General features: G+C 46.7%; 1 protein-coding gene across 4 annotated transcripts in view; it reads right to left on the bottom strand.

Annotated features, from left to right (window-relative positions):
• Positions 1-14,722: 14,722 nt before the first annotated feature.
• Positions 14,723-20,699, bottom strand: part of TSC22D1 (TSC22 domain family member 1) — a 124,429-nt gene continuing 118,452 nt past the window's right edge. For 2 of the 4 annotated variants that reach the window (XM_019756981.2, XM_074329313.1), the window contains 2 exons: positions 17,247-17,298; positions 14,723-16,092 (listed from right to left, as the gene is read on the bottom strand). In XM_019756981.2, coding sequence (XP_019612540.2) covers positions 15,835-16,092; positions 17,247-17,298 — 310 coding nt within the window. In that variant the 3' untranslated portion in view covers positions 14,723-15,834. Of the gene's footprint in view, positions 16,093-17,246; positions 17,299-17,742; positions 18,105-18,397; positions 18,504-20,699 lie in introns of those variants that run through there. The other 2 variants (XM_019756985.2, XM_019756984.2) reach the window with 2 other exon arrangements.

Below are 20,699 nucleotides of genomic sequence, written 5' to 3'. Positions count from 1 at the left end.
GAACAGATATTGTGGAAAACGCCTGAAAAGAGTTCAATTAGAGTTCAATTAATTACGTATATCTATATCTATATATAAAATCTCAAAGGATTCAAGATCTTTGGATCAATCTCTCGTTGTGAAATGTGAGTGTGGAGCGTTCATTATGCTTTTTCGAGGTTCTGGAAATATATACCATGAAGTTACCATAGCACCATCACAGCTCAGCAAGTCTGAAATGTTTAACCACCTGCACTTCTTTCTGATTGCCTGTTATCTGTCTACATTGTGGATAATTCAGATGAGTCACAGGCCCTTCACCTCTGTGACCTTTGCCCTAGAACATGTCCCCTGGGTCTATGGTTTTGTACCATCCTCTGCTTTCTTTTTTCTGGGGTTGATCTTTTGTTTATATTTCCAAAATCTCACTCACTTCTACAGATACGCTTCACAAGGGGTGATAAAAGAAAGCAGGTATCCTAACCTGGCTTCACAGGTAAACTCTCTTACACTGGCTCTTTCCCCTCTCCTCCCCTCCCTTTGGTAAAATCCCAGCTCAATTCTTATTATCTGAGATTCGTTTCTTCAGAATCCTGCTGTAATCACCGCACTGTTGGGCTCTTTCCATTTTTTGCTAGATAACCATTTATTGACTCTGACCGGCCAGGCCGTGGGCCACACTGTGTGTCCCCCATACCACATGACACCCCCTTTCTGAAGACCCTTGGGGGAGCCTGACACAGAGGTCTCATTCCTTCTACTGACATCTACTGAGCACCTGTAACGTGTCAAGCACTCTGGGAGGGACGAAGCCACGGGGAATGAGCTGGGTGCATGGAGGACAGCAGACCAGCAATGACCGGCATGGGGAGCCCATAAGGCAAGACACACAGGATTCTTGGGGAGCAGCAGACAGAAGCACTCCCTCATGCAGCCTCAGGGTTGGGGAAGCTTCCTAGAGGGAGAAACTGGTGAGCTGAGCCAGGAAGGAAAGAATGAGAGAGAGCCAGAAAATGGCTGAGCCAAGAAAGGGAAAAGTTGGGCTTCTCTGGGCCGTACAACGTGCGGGGCTGCTATGAGAAGAAGGCCGTGAGACAGGCGAAGGCGCTTGGCTTTTGTCTAAGGGCAATAGGAAGCCACTGAGGATTTTCAGCCAGAGTGATATGATCAGACTGATCACATTTCCTTCTGTCTTTGATAGCTTAGAAGCTCAGAAGTGAATTGGCCGCCCAGGGCTGGCAACTAGACAGAGCCATCGTGTGCAATTTGGAGACTGGTTCACTTTTTCTCCATCTCGTTATCCCGTCATCCTCATGGCTGCATTATTAACTCTTGTTGTACATCATGCATCTCTGCAAGCCCACGAAATGTAAAGAAACAAACCATGCAGTGTGGTCCTCTCATGATACCTCTTGCATTAAACACTTGTATCCCCGTTTTGTAGAGAAGCTTGAAGAAATTCAGAACCTTACTCATGCTCTTACCATCATTTCATGCACCAGTGGGACTTGGTCAATCTCAGTTCCCCCACAGAGTGTTAACCCATGGAGGCAGAGACCGTTCCTGCCGTGGTTGTGGGAAGGTGCCTGCCTCAAGCACACTGGCTGACACCCAGGAGGGCTGACCCTCCCTGCTGGGGCTGACCTGAGCCCTGCCTGCTCCATCACGCTGTCCTCTGCCACCTGCTTTGGCATCTCGTGGATGAAGCCTCTCCTCTGCCCTCTACATATACATGTTTTTAATAAGACCCATCATTTAACTTTCAAGTACGTCAAGTACCTACCACCAGCCTAATGGTTGCTTTTACAACTAGATTTTTAGGACTGGAAGAAACCTGAGTAACGATTCTGATCAGACCGACTCGTTTTACGGTGAATTAACTCAGGCTCAGAGACAGTGGGTGGCTCCCCAAGGTCACACGGCTGGTTAGCAGCAAGTTTTAAATCAACAGTGGTTCCCAGGCACCTTAAAAATGTCCTGTGTGGTATTTACAGTGTCACTTTGTTCATTTAGAAACATGAAGAGTAAATGTTTAATTTGGCTTGCTCATAAAACCAAGTTGTTTGCAATATGTAGAAGGTCTGGTGCAAATTTATTTTTAAAAGATTTGAAGCCATAGGCCCGTGATTTGTTCTAGCCACGATTCTGCCTTAGATACTCAGAAACAGAGCGAGAACGCATCCTTGCTGCTCAGGATCACAGCTGTCCTGGGCTTCTCCCACTCGCTCGCTCACTCACTCACGTCTCTCCCTGGGCCATCTCATCCATCCATTCATAAGCCTTCAACCAGCCCTTAAAACCTGAGGAGTCCCAGATAGTCAGAGAGAGTGGCTAAAACGCGGGGGGCATGTCTAGGCACAGGCATTGTTCCGAGCACAATACATGGTTATCTCACTTACACCTCACCACCACCACCGTCTGTGCTTTGACACCTGCTCTTCCTTCCTCGGAGTTCCTTCCTCCCCTCTCCTTCAGCAGAGCTGGTCATTTCCTTCTTTGCTCCGAGGCTGCCCTTTAAACTGGCTCCCCAAGCATTTTCTCTAGATTGAAGCAGCTCACTTTCCTGTCTCCCCTCACAGACAGCAGGAGCTATATTAGGCGCTCCTAGTAGTTCCACAGAGACGCTCTCTTTAGATGTAGGTGGATGAATGGCTTACAGCCACGCCATCAGCTCTGCATAAAAACCAGCTCACTTCAGCAGGGCCCGTGGCCCTGCGTGGCTCCTGGTTGCTAAGCCCACAACAACACAGACCAACTCCACCATCATCCAAGCCCGGTCTCACCCCCTCCGCAGCAAGGCCTCCATCAGCCCAGGATCCAAGTCCCTGCCCTCGGCTACTTGTCCACACCCCAAGGGCCTATCTTAACCAAACTGGGAAGAATGGTTGGAATCTGCAGATGGCTGGTGGACAGAGGGGCCCCGCGGCCCTGCAGGGAGCCGCATTTGCTGCCTGTGACGTCAGCACTCAGTAAATGTGTGTGGAGCAAAGGCATGAATGCACTACACATGCTTGTTCTAGTCGAGATGCAGTCTCTGAGAGAACAAGTTTGTAAAGCCAGAGCAAAGCATCAGGATTTTCAGGCATGTGAAATTAGAGGGTTCCAGAGGGCTAAGGTTTTAAGGAGAGGAGTGTGCTTTCCTGGCAGAATCTCGACCCCTTCTAGGTGAGAGGAGGAAGTGGGATCTCAGGAGTGAGGAGGGGTCCCTACACCCCATGAGAGCCTCTCTGCTCCTGTTCCTGTGTCCCAGCCAGAATGGCAGCCTAAATCTAGTAGCATGTTGGCTTCTATGTGGCAGAGGCAGGAAGAGCCTGGAGAGGAAGGTCCTGATGCCAACTCTCCCACCTGTGAATATTTTGTGTAAGTGCTCCTAGCATTTTCCATCAATGTGTGTTTTAGCTTTCCCAATTGCTACTGAACTGTGGTACCCTCTTGGATCTGGATATGTTTGGTTTTGCCCTCTTTACGATATATTGGCAAACAAACAATATTGTAAAGAGGGCTAAAAACGAACAGACAGACGACAGACAGAGAAGCACCATCAGCTGACTTCTGGTAGCTCAAAGGTATTTACACAGCTCCCTGGGTCTCACTGAGTCCTTGTCCATGAGGAGAAAGGAGACAATTCAAGGCTGAGGCCAGCTTCAACTCTCCCAAGTCAGACACCTACCTCTGCGTGCCCCACTGTGTGCCGCACACGTTATTCCAACAGCCTACCCAACCTGTTAGAGCTTTTGAGTCTAATGTTTTTCCTAGTCTAGTGACAAACCATTTCCTTATTGAAAGGACCAAAATTATTCCAAAGCACTAGCACTTCCCTGATTGAGCTCCCTGCGGTGGTTTCTGGCACCCGTGCCTGTCCTCAGGTGTGCCCCTTCCCTAGCAACCACCACCTTGGTAGTAACAGCAGATGAAGATGGTGAGGAAAGAACAGTAGGCAGAAGCTCCTAACCAGGGAGAGAAGCCAGTGGCCACATAACAGTCAATGGGGAAAAAAATGCATCTTCATTTCCCTAACCTCTAATTGCCATTTAGCATTTCCTTTGGTAATAAATTTAGCATTTAGCATTTCCTGTGGCAGGCAACAAACCGGAGTAGTGTTAGCTATTCCTGTGACTTTATTGCCAGTAGAAATCATAGACAGAGCAGATCTACTATGGATGTGGCAGGTATTTCTAAATGTCATTAAACTCATCGCTACTTCAAAATTACAGCAATGAGGGCGGCCGGATGGCTCAGCTGGTTAGAGCGCGAGCTCTGAACAATAGGGTTGCTGGTTAGGTTCCCACATGGGCCAGTGAGCTGCGCCCTCCACAACTAGATTGAAGACAACGAGCTGCTGCTCAGCTTCTGGAGGGGAGGATGGATGGCTCGGTTGGTTAGAGCACAAGCTCTCAACAAGGTTGCTGGTTCAATTCCCACATGGGATGGTGGGCTGCACCCCTGCAACTAAAGATTGAAAACGGCGACTGGACTTGGAGCTGAGCTGCGCCCTCCACAACTAGATTGAAGGACAGCGACTTGGAGCTGATGGGCCCTGGAGAAACACATTGTTCCCCAATCCTCCCCAATAAAATTTTCTAAAAAATTATTAGCAGTTAATGAGACTTACTACTAGATCTTGTTAGTTAATATGTTAATAAATAAGCATTAGCTATTACCATACTACTAATTTATTTTTTAAATATTCTGATAACCGTATTTTAATACATTTTTTTTCTTTATGGTCCTGCGTGTTTTTATTTTAATATTAAAAACCTTGTTCAAATGAAAAAATAATTCATCTACTACCCAACAAAGAGTGTGAAAAAACAACAACAAAAAATGCATTTTTTTTTCTAAAACCGGTTCACCGGACACCGAAAAGATTCAAGGCACAAAAAAGATGAAGAACCCTGGAGAAGAGAGTGAAGATTTGACCCTGTGGAGAAGCTGAAGTCTCTGTTTGATAACCCCAGTTACAAAAGACTCTCTTGGTGGAAGGATAGAGACCCTTTCACATCTTTTCTCATTGCTCTTCTCATTCATCAAACACACATTTACTTATTTAGCACCCACACGGTGCCAGGCAAACGGCACCAACTGTAACAGTAAGAGAACTGCTGACCTTGGCAGGAGAGAGGATGAGGGGGGAAGACCCCAGGAGCCAGGGCTCAGAGAACGCAGATTCCAGCTGCGCGTTGCTTTGAAATCCACGGCTGCTCCTCCCTGAGGCAGAAAGGCCATCAGAATAATGCACGGTCCCCCAGCACAGCTCTGAATCGCTCTGTGACTCCCTGGGCTCCATCAAAATCCCGCTGATTCCTGAGGAGCCTCCCTCTGCTCTTCCTTCCCAGCTGGAGTTAATCGCTCTCTCCATCAACACTCTCGCTCATGGATCTTAGCACTGTCACTTCTTATTTGTGTTATTTATGAGTCTGACTCGCTGTCTCCAGGACCCAAGCCCCCAGCATGGTGTCTGGCGACTTGAGGTGCAGTGGAGCTGACCCTGGAGCCCAGGGCTCGCTGGGGCTTTGAACTGTGTGTCCTCTAGTTCTTAGCTGATGGAGGGACGGGAAACTTCCTTCCCCCTCCGCGGGCTGATATGCACTGACCCGGCCAACAAGCGGCAAAGCTGTAACACCGTCTACAGCAATCAAAGCATGATCTCCAAGAAGACTGGGGGGCTGCTTCAGACAGCGTGCTTTCTGGCGGGGCACCCATCCCTCTGCAAAGATGTTCATTTCCACTTGGCCCTCAATTCTACAGCTTTCATGTCTTCAAACCCCGTCTCCCTCCCCTTTCCCTTAAACCACTGCTCAAATCCAGGCCTCCATTTTCTCGCAGTACTTTAGTTACTACCTCAGTGTCCTCCAGTCTCATCCCAATGCATTCTGTCTTCTGGACAGTCCCAGACCCCAGTCCTGCAGCCTGATAATTTGGGGGCACAGCCTTCTGTAGAGATTGCAAGGATCCTGCGGGGTCTGGATTTGCTATTAGAATCAAAAGTCCTTGACTTTAATGGCTTCCTCCCACAAATCTTTGGTGTGAATTCTATCTTCAGGGCTATTCTCAAACTTCTAGCCTTTGTCATCTGAACTTTCCTCCCAGACCCCACCTCCTAATTCACAGAGGACGAATTTGGTTAATAGGGGGATGTTTTGTTTCCCATACCTGCAAATCGATTGTATTTGCATCCACCTTTACTTTCTCTTTCTCTGAGAAGACCTGAATCTGCCACCTGTGCTGTGGTTCCAATTTCTTGGCTTCTCAAGGAGTGTCAGTCATTTCTACCATTGTCTCCTATTTAAATTTTATCCCCTTGGGGGCCAGCCGGTGGCTCAGGTGGTTGGAGCTCCGTGCTCCTAACTCCGAAGGCTGCCAGTTCAATTCCCACATGGGCCAGTGGGCTCTCAACCACAAGGTTGCCGGTTCGACTCTCACAAGAGATGGTGGGCTGCAGCGCCCCCCTGCAACTAGCAACGGCAACTGGACCTGGAGCTGAGCTGCGCCCTCCACAACTAAGACTGAAAGGACAACAACTTGACTTGGAAAACATCCTGAAAGTACACACTGTTCCCCAATAAAGTCCTGTTAAACAAAAACAAAAAAATTATCCCCTCGACCTCCTGTCTAGTTGTTTCCCTTCTCTGTCTTATAGACAAGATCCTTAGAATGCTGATTTGTCCCCACTAACTCCCTCTCACCTCCCGTTCACCATTCAGGTCGCTCACAGCCAAGTTTCTGCTCCAGCCCACCTGAGCGCATCACGTGCTTGACTTCACAACCTCCCTGGGCGCGTTTCTGTTTTTCTGTGTCTTGGCATCTCTCAAGCACACTGCAACGTCACCCACGCTCTTTTCCCGGATTTCCCTGCCTCCCGGGGCTCACTTGCCTCTCTCACCTCTGACTGTTCTCACCTGCCTGTGTCTGGCTCGTCTTCAGCTCCTCCTTCAGCCCGGTTTTGCTGGGCTCCATCCTCCGCCTCTTCTCCTGGGCTGGGCTTTGCCTGAGCGGCACATGGCCCCCAGGCTTCACCTCTCCTCACAGAAAGTACTCCCAACTCACTTCAGCTGTTTTAGTCCAGGCAGGCCGACGGCTGTAACAAACACCCCCCTGCTGTCCGGGGCTGAGCACAGACAGGTCAAGTTGGCTTTTCACTCTTCTCATAGTTCATTCTGAGTGGGGAGGGAGGATGGGGAGGAGGTGGCCTGCTCCACAGTCATTCAGAGAGCCCGCTTTGCCCTCCCCCCGGCTCATGGTCTCCCCACTCCGCGTGGGGACGCCCAGAGACCATGCGAAGTTCCTCCAGGGCCTCGCACGGGTCACTTCTGCTCACATCCAGGGGCAGAACGTGGCTGCGTGTTACTGCCGGGAGGATGGGAAAGGCAGCGTGGCTGTGCTCAGAAGGAGAGAAAAGCTTAGGCACTGGTGAGCATGACCCTCTGGCCAGCTAGGCCCGATCTCCCTCCCAGCCCGCGCTGTCGCTCAGGCTAGAAGAAATCTCCTTAGACGTCCTGCCTCCCAGGCTCCTCACTCTGCGTACTCAAAACGGGACATGGTGAAGCTCCCAGACTGCTTCACCTTTCTATTCCTGCCCGGGGATGGCACTGTCACCCACCCAGTCACCTGAGCTGGGAGGCTCTCATGCCCCTCCCTCACCCCACCCTGACCCATTACTTCCTGGAGTGTTTCTGAGGTTCCTCTCTTGCACCTGATCTATTTCAATAGCTCGATAACAGATTTCTCTGCGACAGTCTCCTTCCTCTTTAATTCTTTCTAAAATGGACTTTAGATCGTGCTCCTTCCCTACAACGCCTTAGTGTGGTCACAGGGTCCTGCAGGCCAGAGCCTTCCCTCTCCCGCCTCCCATCAGCCTGTGCTAGTTTCCATTCCTCTCCGCATGTTCACAGGAAGCCGCCAACACCCCACCCCCTCCCTCATTTCACCTCCATTTTATCCTAGAAGGCACAGCTCAGGTGTCACTTTCTCGGGAGCCCTCTATGACGTTCCCAGGTAGAGGTGACCATTACCTCCATGGAGATTACTGTTGGTCATTTTACAGAATGGTCTCCACCCCGAGGACCAGTTGAGTTCTCCAGGAACCTGTCCCTCGACTGTGGTATTATAATAGTAAGATTTTTCACACGCTAGTGGACTCCGTTTGAAACATGGGAGGTGGACTGTAGTTCTGGCTTTATCTCGTGCTAGACATCACTCCTATGCAACTTTGAGAATTCAAAGTCTGCAATAGTAATTATTGCTTCTAAAAGTCAAAATGTGCAAGAACAATTATTCCTGCAGGGGGAAAAAATAAATGGAATCCCAATCTGTTGACAAGGAAACAGAGAAAGGGACCCTCCAGTTTACAAGCCACAGGAAACCTAACTTAAACCAGCTTCAGAGAAAAGAACAATGCCCGGGGGTACATGTGGCTTCAGACCAGATGAACGCGGGGTTCAAATGATGTCACAAAGATCCACATCACTGTCCAGCTTTCTCTAAGCTGTGTCCATCTTCTGGATCCTCGTAATGGCTGCTGCAGGAACCCCAAGCTCTGTGTTCATGGCTGCAGCACTTTTAAGTGTTTCATTTTCAAACTGCCAATCACAGGAGAGACAGAGAGACAGAGAGGCTGGGACAAGATTCTGTCCTTTGCAGGCCAAAGTCACTCTGACTGGACCAGGTTGGTCACCGTGGCCAGGGGAGGAGCAGGTGTCAAGGGGGGCCATTTCAGTGGCCACACAGGGGGTTGCTAGAGGAAGGAGGGAGCCAACAGCAGATGACATTCCAACCTCTTCTCAAAACAAAATTGGGACGAGACCAAAACCTCCTTCCCGAAGCTGTCTCTTGACATGTATAATGATTTTGAGGGACATAGTCTTTGCATTATAATTCTTACTATATCTGTTGCTGGACTGGGGCACCTCAAAAGCAGAAGTGTTTCCATTGCTGTACCCACAGGATTTAGGGGGACTCCCTAAGCTTGGCATACTGTGGGCACTTAATTAACTCAGTGGGTTTTATGAATGAAGGACTAGTGGCATCCTCTACAGGGACATTTCATCCTCCAGTGCTGGCTTTTCTGGGTCAAGTGGGAAAGGTGGCCTGACACCATGCTGCACAGGGACAAGGGGGGCTACTTGGCTTTGTGCTGTGGATTCACCTGTGGATTCTGACTCAGTCAGTGTCCACCCTTCGCTTTGCGGTGTAACATCCCTTCACAAGGACACAGACATCACTGCATCCTGCTGGCCAAGCAGCTTCACAGACTGGGAAGAGTTTGGGGCAGGGCGTTGTCTGTCACTGTCTCCTAGAGGGGATGGCATTCACCTGCCAGCACTGACCTGCATGCACCCCTCTTTGGGACACACTGAGGGACGGACAGAACGCCCGCACTGGGGCAGCGATAGGCCCAAGACACACTCCACTGGATTGGACTGCCTGGTTTTGGAAGCGGTCAAAATGGTGGCTAACAACACAGACCGGGTGTCAGACACATCTGGTTGGCACCACACCTACGGGCATTAGAGATCCTCTCTTCTTCTGCAATACAGGATAATGCAGTTTTCACAACAGGGCTGCTGTGAGGAAAAACTACTGTTATTTGAATTGCATAGCACATAGTGACTGCTCAACACATGTAATAACAACAACAAAAGGGTTCCCTTTTCCTTTCCCCAAGAGACTGCAGGTCTTTATGTTGCGTGTGGCCCAGTTCAACCATTTTGTATCTTTGAAGGAAAAAGCATAACTGCTCATTTCTAGCATCTTGGATCTATGAGGCAAAGTAAAACCCAATAGATAATAGAACAAGTTTAGCTGTTTTCTTCTTTAAGGAGAAATTATGTGTATTTTAAAAACATTGTTAAAATGAAGAAAGTCACAAATCTGTATGAATCGGGTGTTCCAGTCTGGCAATGGAGCACAACCTCAAATGCCTACCTGATCCAGGTATGTAACCAGATGAGTGACACATGCCAGCGTGGGGTCATCTGTCACAGGAGTGGGGGGCTCTGGCAGGCTGGAGGCCAGGGCACAGTCTAAAGTGACAGCAGCTACGACTCAGCATCAGCTGATTACTGTCATGAAGGAATATAGACAGATTCAAGGTTGCCAGGACTTGGAACAAAATCCAAGTTTCAGAAGGCATACATCATTAGTTCACTTCCCCCCATCCTTCCCAAATCCCCCAAAAACACTGTGAAAAATATGTCTGAGAACCCGCTCTGGTCAGTAGGCTTGGGATGGCCCAAGGATCACCAAATTGTGACCTCTGATCTCAGGTGGCTCCTTGCCAGTATTGTTTTTCAAAAAGAGTTATGCTTTATAGGCAGGCCAATTCTCACTGCATAGAAGCGGTTTTCCAAACTCCTAGGAAGACATTTCACTGCAATCACATGGGAAGGCAATTGTTTTCGATAACTATGTAAAAAGTTATTTTTCTCGTGTTGTTTTATGGCTCCTTCAAAGTCAAGCTCAAGATTCTCCTCTTCCTGGAACCCTTCTGTGATGTATTCAACTCACTTAACTCTACTTACTGATTCTTGGGCATGTTTCTCATGTGTCTGTTACATTGTAGTATTACTCCAGGTCATCCAACTTTTGTGTACCAGTTAAAGTAATAGACTGAAAAACAATGTCTGAAATGCAATAGACATTTGTTTCTTGCTCTCTTATAACAGTTCTGAGTAGTTCCAGGTTGGGGAGCAGGGAGGCAAGAAAGGGGCTCTGCTCCATGCAGTCATTCGGGGCCCCAGGATGCCAAAGCAGTGCCATCTCCAACATGTGGTTTACACTACAAATGGTAGTAGAGTTGTCTCTAACCAGTTGGCTGAAGGGGAAAGAGCATGGAGCGGTTGCCCATGGGATGGTTTTATGAATGAGGAATTGACAAAACAGCGTTTGTGCCCCTGTTCCAATCACTTGGGCTTACCCAGCTGTAAGGGTTTGTGGGAAATGCAGTCTGTGAACAGAGGAAGAGGAGCTTTTGTTGGGTGAACACCCACCATTCTCTAGCTTGGATCCTAATATACATTTCATCTTCTTACCCTCACAGGACACACTCATCCTCCCCAGAGGCAGCAGCCCAACGTCCTATGCAGCTCAAACTCCAAGATCTCTTGGTGAGGACAGGTTTGGGTGTGACTCCTAAAACTCTGGAACTAAGACAAATTTATCCTCCCCTCCACTGACAATCTCTGTGGTACGGCCCGGGCATAATAACTGTGACAACTCCCACTGGAACCATAGGGGACATACGGTAGGCCCCAGCCCTCAGCAGTTATGAAATCCTGCTGGTCAGGCATGGAGGAAACCCCTTTGACCCGGCAGTGGGAGAAATTCCGGTTAGACTGATTCTGCTCTCTGAAGAAACTCTGGACTCCTACCTCTGGGAGGTTTTTTTGTTGGGTCTCCTCCACAGCCACACAAGAAGCGGGCTTCGAGAACGCTTTCCTTGTGAGCTATACAGTTTTAGACGCCCACTTCACCTACTTCCAGTTCTGCCAGTTTGGGGGCCTGAGGGTCATTTGAAGGTTTCATGTTGTTGTTTAAGTCTGACCTGGCTTGTGTTTTCCTTGGTGATAAAAGTCCCTCAAAGACTAAGTAGGCTTGTCCCGTTTGTATCTCATCAATTAATTCAATGTGTCAGTAGCGAGACCTAAAATGTTTTTCTGGTCACGATTGTGTTGTTTTAGTACTTTGTCTTGACTACTCCATCAGCTGAACAGCGAGCACCTCGAAGCCATCTGAAACCAAAGGCACATATGGGGCATCCATGCCTTTCATCCCATCTTTGCTGAAGGGGTGAAGCACCTTGTTTAAGCAAAAAGTCTTAATGGGCCTTTACTACTTTTTCAGTCTTATTTTCAACTTGTAGGGATCCAGAAGCAATAGGCATCCCAATACTAGACATCCCCAAATTTCTGCATTTTATTCCCTTTTTGTTCCTCCTGAGCTCACTTTTTTTCTTGAAAGCCTTTGTCAAAGAGCCACGGGCCACTGATTTCCTGGCTCATCAGAGCATCACGCTCACTAAGCACATGGGTACCCTTCTAAGTTAGCACAGGCAAGAGTTCTGGAAAATGTCCGCCCTACACGTGGGTGTCACTCTCTTGAGCCTCCGGTAGTTACATCAGCACCCACCACCCGTAGTCAATGCCACATATTTTAAGTTCTGTGACAGCAGCATCCCACTTCAGGGTCCCCCCTGTTTTCGTATTAGCTCAGGTCAGCCATCGCAGCGAGCCGATTCTAAAATGCCTAATGGCTGACACTCTTGCTCAGGCGACGGTGCTGGCTGGTTCCAGGTTAGTAGGGGAGGACGCTCCACAGTCATTCAGGGACCCAGGCTGGCAGAGCTAGGGTTAAAACCAAATTCATTTGAACCCAAGAAGTAAGGAACGAACAAAAACAGCATACTACCCCGTCCCCGCCACCCCCAAAAAAGTTAGAATAAAGTCATTGTAAAAAGCAGAGGATCACATCTGATGGCAGGACAGAATCTTGGCGATCTGATCCAAATCCTTATTTCAGACGAGAAAGAGGGTCTGAGGTCCCACTGCCGGTCCAAAGCTCATATGGCCGTTGACCGTGGGGCCAGGCTTGGCCCCCTCGGCTCTGAGTCCTTCCCACATCGGCAGAAAGCTTACCATACAATGTGCTTCCATGTCCCACTGGTGGGTACATCTGTCCATTTTCAGGCATTGTATCTAGGAGGGGGGAACTTCATTTTCACGGCCTCCGTTTCTAATCTTTAATGCCATCATGGCGGTCGGAATGGCTAGGAAGTTGACGGCTAAAAGCAGTTGTGCTGTCAGGCCCCTGGTGGCTTCAACGACTTATTTTACACAAAGCAAGCGCAGAGTAGTGTCTACTGGAATTAATTTTCATTTCTGATTTCAGTGATGATGAACTTTTACACATTTCTTACGTAAATTCAAAATTGACCTGGCCTTGCATCTTCATCAACAAAAAGTAAATTTTTGCTTTTAAAATATGCAACAACAAAAGCACAGAATTACCAAGTTACGAACATTGCTAATTTGGAACAGAAAGTAGACATTCATTAGAATCACGTGAACTTCCCTCTGTTTCTCCTTCATTGAGCGGCGGTCTCTCCTGCTGCTATTGCCAATGTCATAACCTCCCAGGATGGGTACAAGGTTCCATCCTCCCTAAATCTTTCCTGCTGCACAGAACACTAAGTGTGATATAATCAATTATATAATAACCCACAGGCCACAAAGGCCTAAGCAGTCTGTAGACAAGCCGTAACGTGCCTTTTAAATGACCTTAAACATCCTTAAATAGAAGTCAATCACAACTAAAGAGGACATGTATGGGAAAACACCTTTTGATTTTGATAATTCATTCTTATTTCACGTAACAATAGTCAGCTCCCAAAATGTCACAGGACTCTCACATTTTACAAACAGGCCCCAAATTCCATGAAATAACCTAGAAGACAGTTTTCTATTACCTTAATGACACATTGACCTGAAATGTGTCAAATTTTCCACAATTAACCACCTTTGGTATTGAGAATCTTCACTGAAAACAAAAAAACAGATGAAATGGCTAGAGATTTCTATTCACTATAGTTTTCTTTTCAAAGGAAATGTAATTACTACGTAAGTATCCTCTAAGTCAAGGTTATATATAACCTTCCACTAATATGACAAAGATTTTTTGTTTTAAGTCCCCTCCAATTTCCCCAAACCATCTTGGTGGCAACGCTACCAGCCTATGGCGGTCAGCAGTTTCCCGCTTCACCAGGAGCTGTGTCGCCACACCGGTCGCTCTGAGTTTTGTGGCACATGCATACCATCCAGTTCTTTTTTAGGGGGCTCTGATGTTCCATTTACCTATCCATCTCCCACCAGCTCATTAGAGAAATGAAGGATTCAGAAAAGTGAAGTCCTCGTCCTGCCAGGGCTTATATCAGCCTTAGAGTTTGGGAATGTCCCCGAGTCCCCCCACCGAGTCTCATTGGGTGGAGGAGGCAGTCGTGGAGATCCTGCGGCAGGTTACAGAGCACTGTTCAGTGTCACAGGAGCTGACATTGCTCCTAGAACAGAGTGGGACCCCTCAGTCTCACTTCTCAGGTGCCAGTTTGCTTTAGGAGTCCATCACATTTGTCATTTTGACCTATTTTACAGTCTCAAGGAATCAACTGGGAGGGATCCCATTGCTCAGCCGGTCCTACCCGAAATCCACTAGAAGAAACCCCTGGATTCCTCCTTTCCTTTGCTGTGACAGTCCCAGGACCTAGGAACTCAATCCATACTAGGAAAGACATCCCAACCCAGGGTGACAGAATTCCTCAGGTGAAAACCAGCTTCTCTCTCACTTCCATATTTTCTTTCAATCTGTGCTTACTGGGGTTACATACAGAATAAGGCCATTTCCCTCAGCGGGTAAACACTGGGAGATGAAGACTGTCACGGACTCCTAGAAGTTTAGCACCACAGGGGAACTTAGAGATTCTCTCTTGCAATGCCCCACATCAGCCCCGAGGGGTGCAGCCAGGTCATACTATTCCAAGAACTAAGCTCATCTCCTTCACGATGGCTCTGTGCTCATAATGGCTGAAATAAGGCAACATCTATCTCCTTGTACTTCCATAGTCAAACCACTAGCATCCCTTTTACCCAACCCTTTGACCCCCCTTCAGGATTTTACTAGTCAAACTGTTTTAACTCTACCTAAAAATAGTGGTGGAAATGACTGCAATTATGTTAACACTGTAACATGAAAACACTTGTTTATCAACATTTTATATGCTTTATTGAAAGTTGAGTGCAACAGTTAAATACAGTGACACCTTACAACTGTGTAGAGAACATGCACAGAATCGTACGCATATAACTACTATACAGGTAATATGCAGAAACCCCTACTGGGAAATTCACCTCGTTAGCTAGAACTGATCATTTTTCAAAGTCTTCAACCAGTTCAATCAAAAGACTTCAGTGAACAGAGATTTACTTCAAGGTATCCAGCAGCTAGCAGATTTCAGATTACACAAAGTGACTAACTGTCAAATTCTTCAAATTTCTTTAGATGTGGTTTTCCTCACATAGCATTTATGTAGATCCCTATATAAACACAATCCACACCTCGAGACAGCCAATGAAACCTCTAAATTTTAATCTGTACAACCTAAATAGTAGTTACAGTCCTCTATTGTACAAAATAGTTACACTACATACACAAATATATAATAAGCAAAACATCCTTCATGGTAAGACAGCCTAGGTGCCAGTTACCTGTCACCGTTTAGTCACTCTAATAGTTTTGTGTCATCCACTGTTTCAGAATGAGGCACATAGTACTCTTGTTTTTTTTATGGATTCTGGTGACAGTCGTCAATTTGTACAAGGAACTGTTTCCCCTTGACTATGCACCAGTCTTTGCTTCTACCGCCCTTTCAAGTTCCTCAGAGGGACAAGAGGAGAGACAACAGTCCAGTGAGCTCCACTGCTCCGTAACCCCCTGGAGTACACTACGTGCAAGCAGGAGAGAACTCTTGGAAGTGAGGGTGGGGAGCAGGGGAGGGACGGAAAGGCACACATCTCTCCTCAGGATGAAGGAAACCACTTCTCTCACATCTGCCAAGCTGCAGGAGGTCCCAGTACTTCCACGCTAATTCTCTGATTAACCTTTAATGCACCCAACTAGGAAATTTCTTCAAGCCAAAAGCATATGGGTGTTTAATACTGGAAAGAAAGAGATAATGGCGTATGTCAGTCTCACGTCTCTTTTGCAGCAAACGATGAAATGGGTGACTGTGGAGGTGGCTTCCCCCTAGTACATCATCTCAGGTCTGTTGAGTTCAGACAGCAGCAGCCAGTTCTGCGCGTGCATAGGCGGCTATGCGGTTGGTCCCGAGCCCTGGGATGCTGGCTGGGCCGGGGGCTGTGTGGTCCCCTGTGGCTGTGTGGTGGCAGGCGGGGAGCCAGTCTGCAGCTGGGCCTGAAACTGGGCGAGCTGCTCTGGGCTGGCCAGTGTCTTCAGCAGATTGTTTTCCTGCTCCAGCTGGGAGTTTTTCTCTATTAGTTCTTTGATTTGCTCTTTGAGCACCTCCACTTCCTCTCTAACCGCGTACATCAAATGGCTTTTCACCAGATCCTGAAAGGGAGGGGGACAAAGGTTTAACTTACTGTGTACTAGGACGCTGTATTCTAAAGCATTCTTGTGCCGGGCTCTCCCTAACCGCTAACACATCCTGCCTTTAGAGTGCATTTAGCTGCACTTGGGCAAATCTATTGAATACAGTCACAACTGTACAATACTCAAGTCTAAAGTATGCGTGATTAAGCTTTTGAAAAGTCTACGCTTTCTTTGCAGCCGTTAGGAATGCAAACAGTCAGGTTTCCTATTCGAGATGGCAAAATACACTGGGGCTCCGTCACCAGACAACAGCCTGGCCGCAGGGACGTCCAGGTCCGCAGCAAGGAGCCGCGTCCCCGCCCCCAAGTCCCTCCCTCTGCCCGCCCGCCGCCGGACTGCCTCCCTCAGCACCGGCTGCAGCCAGTTCCTACAGAGCATGTTGCCGCATTTTCCTCCCTCTACCCTCACCCTCCTCTTTTCGTGATTAAGCTGACATCACAAAACCTGGGCCGACGTCGCAGCCAATGGGAGCTCGATTTATTTATAGCTCCGAATTAAAGGTTCTGAGTTTGCCTAGCAACAGTGGGCAGAGAATCCCGTGAGAAGAGCCACAGGCGCTGCTCCAATAACAAAGAACAGCCAAGGCGGAAATAAAAAATAGGAGAAATCCAGGCACAGACCGGGAAGACAAAACTTTTCTCGCCACCGTCTTCATTGTGCAGTAGCCTACATCACTGGGGGTCCATCTGTGCCGGGTCTACAAGGCCCTTTCCCGAGATCCCCACTTCTGTCCCCACCCCCCACCCCCGGGCTCCCTAGTAAACCTTAGGATTCCTAGTAAAGCCACATCCTAGAGATGTGCCCCGGACCAAAGGACACGCAGGGCCAGTCTTCCCTAGCAATTCTCTAGCAAAAAGGGGCACCTCTGTAAAAATCCCGACGTTGTGTGAAATCAGTCTGGGAAAAAACATCTGATACCCTCAGAACCCCTTTTTCTCGCCATAACCGTGGTATGTGGCTCCACGCTGGCAGAGGGGACACAGTGCCGGCATTTCTAAATGTATGAAGAGCAACCATCATCTTAACTATGGATGCACTGCTTCCATCCCAAGACATCTCGCTTTTTGTACTGTGCCCACATTTAGTACAAATGATTTTTAATCAGTACATACCATAGCTTGCTCGATTTTGTTGTCAATAGCTACCACACTTGCACCAGAGGAGCTGGAAAAGAGGGAGAGGGAAATCGATAAATGGGTTTTATTTTAAACATCCAACACACACACATACACACACACACACACACACACACACACACACACACGGATTTTCCAATTCTGTGATGTTTCTATCATCGTTTTTGAAATATTCTTTAAAGCTATGTAATATATCACCCTCCAGAAAACGTAAGCCACTCTTTTACTAAAGAATACCCAGACATTTCCTTAATTTACTGAGCCCCAAAGGGCTAAATTACATAATGTGCTAAAAGCCTGTTCTCTGGCCAGGCCGGCGAGAAGAAGGTTATTCTGAAACACTTCAAAAAGCAATATCCATGTCACCAGTGTCTCAGCAATGGACAAAGGAATTCGCCTGGCTATCTTTCACCTGCATTATTACAAGTATCTCATGAGTAAATTTAAAGAAACTATCCCAGCCGACATTTACCTATCGTCAAGTCTCACAGAGGCGTTTTCAGTCCCCAGCAAGGATGACAAGAAAGAAATTGAAAAATGTCTCAGTTGGTAAACTCCTAGATCCATCTCCACTGGTCTACACCATTGGGATTTCATGCAATTGTAGCCAAAAACACCCTCGCAGAAAAAAAAGAGGGAATACCAGCAGACTCGTTTGAGCTAGATAAAAATCTTCTAGCTTTCTGCAGCCCAGGGAGAAACAGACAACAGCAGCCCTAATTTAAAGAGACCCGGCCTCTGGGGCTTGGCGATCCCGGGAAGATGCGGGTCCCACTGCTGTGCTGAGCTCCCAGGAAAGTGGCCCAGCTCCACTAGGATCTAGACCAGGGATCTGGGCTCGGGACAAAATATATGCATGGAAGAGCCGCACCGATTGGCCAGCACGCCATGGAGCCGCCCCTTCTCCTTCCCCGCCCCCCTCCCGCTTCCCCCGCCTCCCCCCTCTCTCCTCCCCCGCCCCCAGCCTCCCGATCCCGCTCTTCGGGTGGGCTGGCCAAGGCCGCACTGGCGGGGGCCAGGGACCTGGGCCTCCGAGACCTCCAAAGCCTCCAAAAGCCATACCACTGCTTCGGCAACAAACGTCAAGGGTCCCTGAAAAATACGATTGGGGCCCCGCACGTGCTTACGTTTAAGGGAGTCAGACCCCGTCCCCGAAGCTGCCAGTCCCCGCGGCTGCAGAACGGCGAAAGCTGCCTATCTGCAACCAGACCCGTCGGAGCTACTGGGCATGCCCAGTCCCACCGCTAAGACTAGCAAGAGCTCGAGTGTCTCGATTTCAATTATCTAGTTCTTCCAGGCAGCAGTAACGGGAGGATTTTATAGGCGGTTTTATTTATAAAGATAATAACCGTACTGTAATAATACTTCTTTTTAAAAGCCAGTGAATTTTAGGGGAGGAGGGGAAATCATATCTGCGTTTTGAGAAATACTACCTTTCCGTGAATTTATTACTTGCAGAAACAAAACAAAAAATATTACATAGTCTTTGCTAGGCATATATATTTTAAGACAAAAGGGAATTTACCAGATAAAATCAGGTGGATCTTCCCCAAATATCCCTATAGCCATAAACCTTAAAATCGCATCTCCCCTTCTTCCATTTATAGGTAGAAAAGTGAATCCACAGGTTGAATCCTACAGAGATCTATCTTCAGTAAGTCCTTAAGGCAAGTTTTTGGAAGTTAAGTGGCAATTCCTATAAGCTCAATCCTATGAGCCTTCTCACATAGAGGGGCTGACATATACTGTGAGGCATGTATTTCACTCTTTGGCCACACTGACCAAATTAATTCCCTTCTCCAAACCAGCATCAAGAGATCTGGGTGTAAAATAGCTTAAACCAGTATATATTTTCTCTATGAATTTGAAATATTTGCAAGGGTGCATTAATTGAGATTACAATTTAATATACTAAACATCCAAGGCCTTAAATTTGCTTGATTATTTATTATAAATTATAAAGTTTGCAATTCAATACATTTAAGAAGGCAAATTTACCTCTACAATACTGCCCTCTAATGGCATAATACTATAAAACCAGAAACAAATAAACTACGTTCTCTAATCCATAGGCAAGTTGTAAAATCACAACTCCAACATAAAATTTAACCATAGCACATATATATGTATATATTTTATTTACACACACACACACACACACACACACACACGCTGTCTTGTCTTTTCTCCCTCATCCACTGAAGCCTTGCAGACATTCTTTTAAGTTGAGCCAATGCCGGCTGGGAGCATTTGGTTTTCAAAACTGTCCAAAGTGATTAGGAACCAAGTCTGGGGGATGGGGTAAATGATGGAAAAGGCAATTCTCTTTTGGGTTAAAAACCAAAGTGTGACTTGACTATAAAGCAATAACATTCTTTTTTATTGTAAGGTTCATATTATTCTCCAAATGTTAAATCTTTGTTTTTGTTTTTGAATAACAATTAACATTTGTTAGCATATTTGTAATTTATAAGTATATATATAATATATATAGTATATATAATCTCATGATAGAAATTTGAGGAAGGCACCCATTTTCAGTAAAAAAAATAAAGGTGGAAGCTTAAAATTTAAAATTTGGAAAGCAGGCATGTCTCCCTATGCGTGTGACTGCTAGACAGAATTATTATTTACTCCATAATAGTTTCCATATTTTGAAAATTAAAGTTATCTCTAAGACTATCTGTGTAATTGAGTCTATTTACATATTTGAACTGCACAGGAAAAGTTATTAAAGAAAGCATCATCTAAAGTTATTAAAAGAGCTGAAAAAACAAAACTTTAAGGTCATATAAAGAAGTAAATTTAAAATTCCCAGCTGAAGTTTAAGATTACTGAATTAACTGAATTTCATTTATTCATGATCTTCTTGAACACAGAGAGAAATAAGTTGGTTTTGTTTTCATTTCATTCATTTCGACTTGTCATTCACTGCATTGAGCTATAGAAGCCAATACCAGCAACCACAGTCTGTTTAACCCATATCCCTAGAAGACGGACATTATGCTCATCTCTAATACTTTACTATTTTAAATAAAATTGCAAGAAATATCATTGTACATACATCCTTGAACATTTGTGTATATACTTCTGGAGAACTGCAAGGCCAAAAGATACGCAACCAAAAAAAATTGAAAAGATTAGAAATCTATTTCTTTTTGTATCTTTCAATTCCTTTAAAACTAGATTTTTACATGAAAACTAAAACAACAATTTGAAAAGGAAGGCAAAGGAATTGGAGAAGAACTCCATGGAGGAAAACCCACAGGTCGGAAATGTCTGAGGCACGGATGGCTAGACTGAACTCTCAAAGATTCTTCTCTTTTCAAGACCAACATCGATGAGTTTAGTGCCTAGTCAGAGCTCTAGCCCACGAGACAGGGAGGGCACTGCCAGCCTGTGGGAGAGACCCCTAAAAGCAGGAATGCT

Source organism: Rhinolophus sinicus, linkage group LG04 (genome assembly GCF_036562045.2).
Source record: "Rhinolophus sinicus isolate RSC01 linkage group LG04, ASM3656204v1, whole genome shotgun sequence".
Taxonomy (NCBI): Eukaryota; Metazoa; Chordata; class Mammalia; order Chiroptera; family Rhinolophidae; genus Rhinolophus; species Rhinolophus sinicus.
Note: the sequence above shows the minus strand (reverse complement) of the source record. Positions and strands in the feature narration are given on the sequence as shown.